This window comes from Equus przewalskii, chromosome 26, assembly GCF_037783145.1.
Source record: "Equus przewalskii isolate Varuska chromosome 26, EquPr2, whole genome shotgun sequence".
NCBI lineage: Eukaryota > Metazoa > Chordata > Mammalia > Perissodactyla > Equidae > Equus > Equus przewalskii.
This window is the reverse complement of record NC_091856.1, coordinates 24,740,632-24,752,413: the sequence shown is the minus strand read 5'-3', so window position 1 is coordinate 24,752,413 and position 11,782 is coordinate 24,740,632. Positions and strand designations below refer to the sequence as shown.

The window sequence follows — 11,782 nt, the reverse complement described above, 5'->3', positions numbered from 1 at the left end:
ATTATATTTATACCGTATCTTAATGGTTCATTTCTAGCCAAACAACTTTTCAGAAATAAAAGCCTCAGTAGGTGGTGAGGGATCGCTGCACCGTGCGGCTCTGTTTTGTAGGAACACGGCAGAATACCTGCCATGGCTGCGAAGCCATCTAGGGGCTCAGAGAAGAGTCCTTGGGAATGTTTAGGAACCTGATCTCTTCCGTGCAGTTTCATACTTCACTTAGCCCAGGGGAGCCATTCTGTTGCCACACATTCTATTGTGACAGTAATTGCTATTCTTGTTTTTAAAGAAATAATGTATTTATAGCTCATGGAGTTGAACCATTAATTAGAATAGTTCAAGAATTTTAGTCTGAACACAAATTTACCACTGGGTCAGATTCTCCAAAGTACAAAGCTCTTAATTTTCTACCAAAGAATACTTTTGGTTGAGGAAAATCACCTGAAGTATAAGAGTTTTATAACGGATATTTCCAAATGATGACACACATTCATCGATAGGCACAACTACCGCAACCTCCAGGCAAAAGGTGGAAAACCATTTGAAAGATGGTAATTTTCTTGGAATTAAGGTAAAAATTTGAGGGCTTTACTTTAGATCTTTGAAATGTAAAGTCAGATGACAAACTCAAATTTATTTTATCTTTTATTTTTATATGAAAATAGATTTTAAGCAAAATCCAAAAATAACTCTTGACACTATAAATGAAGAGGGGCTTAAGTACATTTTTTTCTTTGTAACTATAGATTGCAGTTACAGTCAGCATTGGTTTTATAACAACACAAGTGACTTACAAAGTCCCTGGCATTAATGGTACAAGTGAAATAAACTACAGTGGAGTTTCAGCATCTGAATTCACTGGCTCTTGATAAAATTACGAAGTGGCGTTCCAATTACGAAGTTAGTGAGGTAGTGGGGAAGGTATTTCCTCAGATTTCCTCATCCAGCAGAGCCATTCTTTTCCTACAGTAAGACAGCAAGGAAGGATGAATTCTTGCAACAGTAAAAAGCAGGTCTTAAGTAAATTCACAATTGATAGCATGATAGCTAATACGTAAAATATGTGTTTGAGTACCTCTTTGGAAAAATATTTTAAGAGGCAATGCTGTACAGAATTATCTGAGAGAAAAGCTTTTTCTAGGTTAGTTAGAATTCAAAATCTTCCAACTGAAAGTGCTAGTTAAAAGAACTCTGTAACATATGTACCCTGTGAGCAGGAAGCTGGAAAAGGCATCAGTGTCAGTAACTGTCTAGTGATTGTGAGGAACCTTGCAGAACTGGCTAGAAGGAGCTCTAAAAAGGGAGAGAAAAACATTAGGCTCAGAAGCCAGCCCCCTAACTCCACCCTAGTTCAGGCCTTGTCCCACAAAGACCTGGATTATGACTCCAGACTCCAAAATAATTCTGGCAATCTCAGCCCTACCCACTGTGCCTCTAACACCTCTGTTACTCTCTTCAGTTTAGAGCACCTGAACTCCTGTGGCCGCCACCCTGAGCTGATTATTGAACCCGGCCCCCAAGCCCCTGTGCACTCATCTCACACTACTCTCACGCCTCTGACACTTTCTTCCCTAAGGCCTGCCCTGAGGCCCATGATGGTTCTGGCCTTGGGTCCTACCACAGAAAGTTTTAAGGTAATTATATTCAAATCTTGGTTTTGCCGCTAATGAGCTGTGTGCCTATTAAAGAGGCAGTTGTCCTTGAATGTTACTTGTGGCTCAGCCATCCCATATACTGCTCTGTGGTAAAGACAGATTAGCCCATAGTCCTGGTTTTGTCTTTTCCTGTGATCTTGACATCATTTTTCATGTTATACAATTTCCTTATGTATATAAAGGGATAATTCCTACCTCCCAAGATGTAAAGACTAAATGAGATAATATATGTAAAGTGTTTGGTATACACACACAGTAGGCACTCAAAAATGATAGCTATTATCTGTCTCTGACAGAATTACTATTTACCAGTTCCATGACTGTATCTCATGTTCCTCCTAAATGACTATTAACTTATCCTCGTCTCACACAAAAGCTGTGTGAAACTCAGGAGTCTTTGGAGACCCTGGGTGAAGAGGTCTGTGTTCAGACTTTTCCTGAGGAATAACAGTAGGCACAGTCAGTCATCTTTCCCCAAGATACAGGGAGACGGACTAAATGAGGACTCAGATCGGCCTCCCAGGTCTGAACTCGCTATTGACCAAGTGGAGAATACGGAGCTCCGGAAGTGGAGGACAGTCATAGTGGAATGACCCCGTCCCTGACAGGTCACGCCGTCTCCAGTCTAGTCTGTTTCCTAAGCCATCAGCCTGTCGTCTTTCTCCGTCTACTGTCAGTTGATTCCAGCTTTCCCAGACCAGGGAAAACAGTCTTCCCTACACGTTTGGCAGAGATTTGAAGGGGGCATTTCCGTCCTTCTCAGTCTCCTCCAGATTAGGCACTCTGAAGCTTTCAGGTTCCCGCCAGCCACTGCTCAGACCCACGTGAAGAGCTTCCTCTCACCTGGCTCGGTCCGAGGTGAGAGTCCTCTGCCAGGGAAGACTCCAGCTGAGACAGGCTGGCTGACGACGCGGACTCCACAGAGGTGCTGGTGACCAGTTCCCCTAACGCGTCGACTTGTCTCCTCAAGCTGTGCAAAGTGCCCTCTGTCTGCCGCTTCCCTTTAATCAACACCTCGGCTTGCTTAGACATACAGTGTCGCAGTTGGGCCTGAAAGTGTTAGGGTAAAGTTTAGGGTTTTACATAGAAGAAATGCACCAGAACTATTACTCAACTATCATGAAGTAGGAATGGCTGCTGCAAATGCTCGTCCTAAAAAAAACCGTAGGCACTGCCAGATGGCTACTCCGTGTGCGTAAACTGTTACCACTCCGTGGTGTCATTAACCGGGCCTTCTACTCAGCCTGGCCTCTCCGCTGTAACAGTGCTTAGGATTTCTGCATCCCCGGCCTCCCCAGTAACACTGCCTTCTCTCAGAGACCAGACTTCTCAGTCTCTGCCCAGACTCAAAAGAAGACTGGTTTACACTCGATATCTTCAGCGTCTCACAATGGATTTACCTCTCAACTCTAGGCTGCTTCCTGGCTTTCCCCCATGCCATACCTTTGAAATGGTTCTCCCAAAGTCTACAGCCACACTGTCTGACAGAACTTTCCGTGATGATGGGAACCCTGTGTATCTGTGCTGTCCAGTACATGGCTAGTGAGCACTTGAAATGTGGCAACCGAAGAAGTGAATTTTTAACCTGATTTAATTGTCATGAATTTACATTTAAATAGTGGCTGGAGGCTATGGGACGTCAAGGGCCTCCACTCGCTCAGCCCATGCTGCGTGTGTGCCGCTCTCCACAGGCGCATTCTGTCCTCTCTCGTTCTGCCTCACTCTTAGTTTGGAACTCCCACCTGTACTCTTCACCCCCAAACCTTGAGGCCAACACTGACCAATAAATCCTAGACTCCCATTTCCGGCTGCCTAGAGATAGCCATCCTCCCCTGGCCGTCTCACAAGGCCTCCAGACTCAACGGGATCTGAGCTAAACAACTCATCTAACCCCAAGCCTACTTTTCCAGTGTTCCTAGTCTCTCCCCAACCACTGGCCTGTGAGCTCCCCGTCGTTTATCACTGTATCTCTATTTCCGGTCCCAAATACTTAGGTTCTGTCAGTTTTAGTTGAGGCAAAGCAGCATTACTCAGGTTAAAGAACACTGGGCTTAACACCAGAATTCATGGTTGTGAATGCTGGCCCTGCCATTGACTGTGTGATGCCAGCTGCTCTGAGCCTCGACCCCATGATCTACACCACTGCTGTGAGCGGCAGTGGAGCGAATGTGACGGAGGTACGTAAGGGTACGCAATTCCCCCCACTCCCTCAATGTGCCAAGTATCTCATAGTTGTTTTTCGTAAAGGGCAACCTTGAGTCGATCTTCCCGATGACGCAGTTTCTCTCGGAGTGCTTCTCCACGCCAGTGTTCATCCTTTTCCAGAGGGAAACGGAAACATCACAGAGTCACCAACCGCCACTCTCAGTAACCGGCCAGCCTTTCCCTCCCACCACTCCTGACCCCCAAGTCTGTTTTTAGCTTATCTGGAGGAGCTGGGAACCAGACTGTCCTTCTGGCAAGTCCAAGAATAGCAAGATGAACCCTTACCATTATGTGAACCTGGGAAAAATTCAGTTTTTCTTCAAAAGGTGATGGTCTCTCACTCATGGGGAATGGAAAGTTCTCTTTCAAGCTTTCCAACCCTCCTTCTAGGTTTTCGTTTCTTTCCAAAATAGCTTCCAGATCTGCTGGTAGTTCTGGAAGAAACTGGTTGAGATTCTTCAGGCTGCTCCTAATTTCATCTTTCACCTCAGATTTAAGTGTCCTCATTGCTTCACTGATTTCCACTTGTCTTCTCTCCAAATCTTTTTGGTTTGCCATCTAAAGAGTGAGTGAGAGTCACTGACCGTGGGGTAAAGTTTGGGACTGACTTAGAATTGAAATGTTTAACACGTCATGTATTTAAAGATCTACAAATGTCAACTACTGCGATCATTAGAACTGTAAAAACTTGTGATTTTTCAACTACTCAAGTACCTATAAACTACCAAATAAACAATTTCACTGACAACTGGACCGCAGCGACCTCCCCTTTAGAGAAGCGGGGCACAGTGTCCCGGAAGGCGTGCTGCTCCCTGGAAGGCAGCTCGATGGAGCGGGATGCCAATCTCATTTCCAGTCAGCATTACCCGGAAGACGGGGGCGAGTCAGCTAACTTCCGAACCGCTGCTACCTCATTTCTCCATGGAGATGACGCCCTGCGTTCAGCAATGTGAGAACTGAGAATCGGTATGAAGCACCTTAGTGGTACCCAATAAATGGCAACCACAGTAATTAAACCCCAGATGAGAAAAGGGCCATTTACTGAAAGAATCTAGATTATAAATGTTAGTCCTGGAAGGGGCCTCAGAAATGATCTGGTCAAATGCTCACTTTATAAGTGAAAAATCTCACGTTTGGGGCAGTCTAGAGGCTTCCTCAGGTGTTACAGACTGTTTAATACCTGAGACGACTCTGTGTGGCTCTCCCCATAAAGAGCTTAGTGAAGACAATAGAGTCACACCCACTGCCAATGGCCCTTTCAAGTCTGCAGAGGCTTGGGGCCTTTAAATAAAACAGCTATTTTTTTCTTGAACCAAAGGGTATGTGTGCAGGGGTGGGGGGGGGGGGAGGTTGAAGGCACAGATGAAAGTGAATGGCCATACGGGGTCGTCCAAAGGACAAAGTCTGGCAGGGTCAACAGAGTGGCCACAGTAGCCCTACTAGAGAGTTCAGGAGTGGCCCAGACGCTGACACCGGCTAAGGGACAACAGGGCCATCTAGGAATAGACTCTCCCAGTCTAAGTGTGAACTGCTCTCACATCCTCAGCCTGGTTACACACAGGATGTCAAAGGTTCCCCCGAGTCATTTTTTCTTGCCCGTGGGTTTGGCTCTTACAGACTTGTTTCTGGCATAAATTCTAACATTCCAACACAGTTCTTTGGGACCTGATAAAATTTTATGCTGAAAAATTGCCATTTTTCTTTCAAAAACTAACATAAAAAGCTTGAACTTAAGGGAATTTTTTTGAGGAAGATTAGCCCTGAGCTAACTGCTGACAATTCTCTCTTTGCTGAGGAAGACTGGCCCTGAGCTAACAGCCATGCCTATCTTCCTCTACTTTATATGTGGGATGCCTGCCACAGCATAGCTTGACAAGCAGTGCCATGTCTGCACCCGGGATGTGAACCAGTGAACCGCGGGCCGCTGAAGCGGAATGTGAACACTTAACTGCTGCGCCACCGGGCCGGCCCCTGAACTTACGGGAATTTTAAAAGTATATTTTGAATAAATACTTTTTTCTTGGGGAGGTACGTTTCTAAATTTTAAGACTAGAAAAACAGATTTGACTTAAAGGATATTCTTATAATTAGCTTTCACAATTTCCCCAAAGAAATGGTCCTTTTCAAAGAGCTATTTAAGAAACAGAATCTGTCTGCGCCCAGTGGGGCGTGAGCATGCCTGAGCCCCCCGTCCCGGGTGGCCAGCCGGGCCCAGGTGCACACCTGTTGCTTGAGCTCCGTGTACTCGTGCTGCATCTGGTTAAGCTCCTTCATCAGGCGCCTGGCCCGCTCGTGGTTGTCCTGGGCCACCTGTTCGATTGTTGCCATCTCCTTCTGCATGCAGCTGTTCTCCTGCTTTTGCTCCTAGCAGAGGAGGAGGAAAATAACTCTGGGTCCAGCACATGGACGTGTGCGTGGCTAGCTGACACACTCACTAGCTCTCTAACTTCTTTTCCCATCTGGGCCTCAGCTTCTCTGGCTGTAAAATGGGGCTAATTCTCTAGCAGCTGTGGTAGAGCTGGGAGTACACACGTGGTCAGAGTCTGTTAGCCCAGGGCCTCCTAGATCTACAACATTACTTTTGATAATCAGTTACGTCCCCTTTCTGAGCCTCCATTAATTGTAAAATGGGAATAATAATACACATCCTCAAAGGGTTACTGGGAGGATTAAAATCTAGACATCCACATACTGTCTTTACACTCACGTTGCCTATCGCTGGTTGTAAGCATGTTGCCCTTTGGGAAACACATGTGGTTTGAAAGTTCCATTCACACAACCGGGCTCCATGAATTCCTCTAGAGGGTGTTAGAAAAATCCATTCCTGCGACAGTCCCTATTGCTGCCCACCTGCCTCCACCCACCATAAACTGTTTCAACTCATCTGAGTATCACCTCTGAAAATGTATTTCAGAAATAAAAGCATGGTAGAGGGAGCTTCCTGGCTTTAGGATAATGATTAACTAAAGCTCATGTTGGCCGAAAAGGGCAGGATGAGAAAAGTCTGCGAGCCCCGACTGCAGGTGTGTAAAACGTCTTTGGAAGCCTTCCCCGCCCCCAGGGGAGGCATGAGCAGAGGCCGCTAGCTCGGAGTGCTCTCTGCTTTGTGCGGACGTTGTCTGTCCGCGTGACCGTCTTCCCAGGCAGCGAGGGCTCCACGAGGGCTGCAGCCTGGACTCAGGCAAAATTTACCATCGGCTTCAAGAACACATTATGCACAAATACACCAAAAATAACAGTTGGCTTAGGGACTGGGTTGACAGGCAACTTATTTTCTCTACAGCAAAGGAGTGTTTTAGTTTGATTTTAAATGCATCCTTTCCTCATCAACTGCCAGGGCAGTAGGTACTCACAAGGAGGGTTTTCTCCAGCTGGCTCCGCTGGGTCTTAAGTGCTTCCTTCAGGCCGGCAACCTGCCTCTCAGCTTTGTTCCTCTCTGTCAAGAACTGGTTCCGCAAGAGGCTGAAGTCTGCCCTCATAGAGTCCATCTCTTTCTGGAGAGCCAGCAGCTCACTCGACTTTTCCATTAATTGCTGCTCCCGTTCTGCAAGCTGTCGTTCTGGAATGAGCAGTTTTAGTAGTTTAGCCAGAGGCTCTGGGCTGGCTGTGCGCAGAGCCACACAACCCTCCCTCATGGGCAAATACATGATGACATGCCACGCATTCCCCCATCCCAGAGTCCTCCAGATCCTCCAGAACCCACAGCAGACGCCCAGAAAAAGGCCCAGATCAGGGCGCCTCATGACACAATTGATTCCAAAGTGACAGACAGCTCTTGTCTTCCCCTTGGAGTCTCTGAGACCAGCCAGAGTAAAGAGCACCAATCCTGAGGTGCAGGAAACATGGAACAGACTGCTGAAATGTTTTCTACAAACCCTGATTTTAACACAGGGAGCCACACCACCACTTCTCCCTTCACAGAGATGGTGCGGTGGAGAGAACGCAGGATTTGGAGCTGCAGGAGTCCTATTCTATACAGGGAAAACCCACCTCCTGGCGTTCAATGGGAACCATATACGCCAACACCTGGTGCATAGTGAGCACTCAATAAATAAGGCTTATAAAGAAGAGTGACATTTAAAACAGATTTTTCTACTCAGCCTCTGCAGAGGAACACCTTGCCCAGATTTCACTTTTCACACCTCTGGCACGGTCACACTCAGCATATTTGTTAAGTTTCATTTTCATAATGACATGGCTGGGTCCAGATGTATCAAGAGTTCCCAGGGAAAAAGGACTAACAATCCTTTCAGATCCCCAAGTCCACTGAGTACAGCTGAAGGGACATTGTCTGAGCATCAGTAAAGCCTGCAGCTAAGGAGGAGAAAAATCGCTGACTGATGTTAGAACAATCATTTACCCTGGATTCCTGTGTCTGCTTACGCGGCTCACGAGAGGGCAAGCAGGCCCAAAGGCAAACCCGTACTCTGCCTCCATTCACTAGGTCGCGTTTGGGCAGAAGCGGACTGTTACATTGTTTTTTTGACTGGTTGAAACGAAATGGATCATTGTTCCCAAAGCTCGTAACTAACATACTTCACAGAAAGCCTTTAGAGCACCTTCTGGCACTTCTTTGCCTCAATGTCCCACGTTCCTGAGAAGGCACTCCCGAAGAAGGCAACAGAGTAAAGCACAAAGACCTGACGGTCAGGCTCAGGATCCAATGCCGTCTCCACAGAGACACTTGCCTGTGTCTCCCTGAGCGCCTCCTCATCTCTCACGGGGCCGGGAGCCTCGAATGGGGAGTCATACTGCCCGCTGGGCTTCTCTCGAGCTCTGGCTGGGGCCAGGATCTCCTTTACACACTTCCAGGACAACGAGCATCGCCCCCTCCCTCAGCGCGATGTTCCAGAATACATACTGGTTTGGGAGAGCGTCTTCTCCAGGCTCTCACCCCACCGCTCCTCTTGCCGCAGGGCCCTGACGCGCTCTTCGGCCGCCGACAGCTCTGCGCACACCTCGTCCAGGCGGCCCTTCCGGTCTGTTACTTCCTTTCCCAGCTGCTCATGCTGCTCCTTCAGGGTCACTTTACTGGCTTCGAATTTTTTTTCTTCACTTTCTCTCTCTTTCTGGAGTCTCTGAAACAGCTTAATAGAGAACAACCTTAGTTACTCATAAAATAACCAACACTGAGTGTCCCAGATGAAGGAAACTTCATGGGCCCTAGACAGGGTCCAGTTCAACAGAAAGCAGAAAACAGCCCACGGTGACAGAGGGTGAGCTCCCTTTACAAAGATGACCAAACAGGGCCAGCATGTGAGGAGGGGATTCCAGGAGCAAATGGCACGTGGCCCTCCAGGTTCTTTATGGGACCCATGCTCTACGGTCTTAGTGGTCCATAAATATTAACATCAAGGGAGTAAGGGTTGGTGTGAAATCCCCCCCGGTTACCCAGGGCAGTCAAGGGAAGCTAGTCCCAAGGGGAGTCTCAGCAGCTTTCCGCCAGGGAAAAAGCTCACACGGTGACCAAGTGTCTTCTTTAGATATGGTCAGAAACGTGTAGTACCATTTCTTGCTGGGCTAGTTTGGCCGTGTTCTCTTCCACCTCATTCTGAAGAGCTTGAAGCTGCTGCCGTTTCATCTCCCCTTCTCTCTGGCAGTCTTCAGACTTCTGTACCCATTCACTGACGTCCCTCTGGAGCCTGGCCTGCTCGCTGAGCAGCGCCTCCTTATGCTTGGTGATGTGGAGCAGGTCCTGCAAGTGAAAGAACAAACTGAAACTACTAATGGAGCCATCTTTCCCTGAGGCGGCTGGCGCCACTCCAGAATCTACTCAGTCTGATAAAATGAGAAGCGCAAAAATCCCACATCCTTTGTTATCCCAACAAACTTGACCAAAGGTACCAGGGCTCAATTTAATCATCGGCTTTCCTCTTTTAGTGCCTAAGAAGTAGGATGACAGAAGATGTTAGAACCTCAGGAAGAGACTCAGTTCCTCTGGGCTTTCGTTCCCTTGTCACTGAGGTGGGAATAAACAACACTCACCGCACAGGATTGCTAAGAAGACGAAGAAAAGCTGTGAATGAGGCTTAGTTCTTACTGAAAATGAACCTAAAGTCATGGTTTGGTTACTGCTTGATATACTTATATAGGTTAAAAAACTCAGAAAACAATAAATATTCTTTCTTCAAGGAACTCAAAATAAGCATTTTGAAAAAGTTACCATATTTCTAACAACACAGAAAATATTTAGAAGAACCCGTGTAAGACTTTTTAATAGAATACTTTGATTTTAAGTTTTATACATCTCAGAAACACAGGATCCTGAAGGTAGAAGGAAGAGAATTTAGATGTCTAATCTAAGCCTTCTTTTCCATAGTGGAAACGAGGTCCAGAATTGATTGAGAGTCTCTCAAACTCAAATTATAGCACTGTTCTCACAGAACAGCACTGGATCGCCTTTAAGAAGATCATCAGAAGTACAAGGTCAAGAATCTGCTCTAGTCAACATCTGTCAAGATGGAGGCCCAGGGCTGGCAGATGTTCTGCAGGTCAATGAGGGATCAAATCTAAGCCTAGCCTTTGGAGGCCTCAGCCTTACTGTGGATGAGAGATGGGCCCTCTGGTCCCTGAACCCCGAGAGGGGCTGCTGAGTGGGTGGGGAGGGGTTGGGCTCTGGGCCTGCCATCACCTTACTTATTAGCTTTGAGTAAAACATTGTCTGAATCAAGAGTTCTAGGACTAAAATAAATTAGAAAATCACTGCTCTGCAACAATAAACTGGCCCAACACTTGTGTGTATGATGTTTGTGTTAAATAAACGGCCTTTCTGGGATCTGCTGGTGTGAAAAGGAACCAGCCTACCTGATCTGTTATTTCAACCGACTGTCTGCATGCCTTCGGGATACTACTAGAAGATGACATTTGTTAAGCTTACTTGTTTGGCTAGGTTCAAATGGTCCTGAACATCAGCTATCTCCTCCTGTAGTGAGTTCAATCCTTCTCGTTTTTCTACAGAAAAAACATTTACATAAAATAAGAAGTACATATGTATGCATTTTCCAGTTTCCCATCAGCCCCCCAAAAGAGTAGAGTGGAAGTGAATTTAAACTTCTTCCTGGTAAATGCATGACTAGGCTACACTATCTTCTTAAAGACCAAATGAGAGAGTTACATGCACAACCCAGATCTGGGCTTGGAGCCCAGGTTTTTAAAGACTTACATGTTCAAAATCTCACAAGACAAAAATTTACAGATAATACCTCGTGTTGATGAGGTGCACGGCTTAAAAACAGGTACCTTCTAATTGCTGGTGGAAATATACATTTGGTATAACTTTTCAGGAAGACAATTTGAGAATAAATTTTATATCTATACTGGTTTTGTCACTTACTAGCTGTGCGAGCTTGAACAAGTCACTTCTCTCCTAAGCAAGTCACACGGAGACTAAGCTTATTAAACTGCCTCATCTGTAACTGGGTGAAATAATAGTTTCTATCTCATAAGAATGTTACAAGGATTAAATGATAAACTGCATGTAAAACACTTGCATCATGCCTAGACATAGTAAACACTCAACGAGTATATCATTAGCTAGAATTACTTAGTAACTTTTCCTAAATAAACAATCATGAGTATTTACAAAGATTTGGTAATAAAGATGTTATCTGAATCTTTTTGTTTTTAAAACTATACACACACAACACACCCCAAGGAGAAATCTGGAGGGATATTCACTAAACTGATAACAGAAGTTCTCTCTGAGGGGTGAAGTCAATAGTAATTCTTATTTCATCTTTTTGCTGTTTTTAAATTGTTCTCTAAAGAACATGAATTAGTTGTTTTGTAACAGGTTTATTGAGATATAATTCACATACCATGTATTTCACCATGTAAAGTATACAATTCAATGGCTTTTAGTACATTCACAGAGCTGTGCAACCATCGCCGTAGTCTAATTTAGAACATTTTTGTCACTTCTA

General features: G+C 45.7%; 1 protein-coding gene across 7 annotated transcripts in view; it reads right to left on the bottom strand.

The window, feature by feature from the left end:
- Positions 1-632: 632 nt before the first annotated feature.
- The window catches only part of CNTRL (centriolin), a 79,789-nt gene continuing 68,639 nt past the window's right edge, over positions 633-11,782 (bottom strand). For all 7 annotated transcript variants that reach the window (XM_070597020.1, XM_070597021.1, XM_070597016.1 and 4 more), the window contains 9 exons: positions 10,738-10,811; positions 9,367-9,555; positions 8,722-8,947; positions 7,214-7,419; positions 6,084-6,224; positions 4,146-4,418; positions 3,909-3,971; positions 2,499-2,705; positions 633-963 (listed from right to left, as the gene is read on the bottom strand). In XM_070597020.1, the coding sequence (XP_070453121.1) occupies positions 940-963; positions 2,499-2,705; positions 3,909-3,971; positions 4,146-4,418; positions 6,084-6,224; positions 7,214-7,419; positions 8,722-8,947; positions 9,367-9,555; positions 10,738-10,811 (1,403 nt within the window). In that variant the 3' untranslated portion in view covers positions 633-939. The remainder of the gene's footprint in view (positions 964-2,498; positions 2,706-3,908; positions 3,972-4,145; positions 4,419-6,083; positions 6,225-7,213; positions 7,420-8,721; positions 8,948-9,366; positions 9,556-10,737; positions 10,812-11,782) is intronic.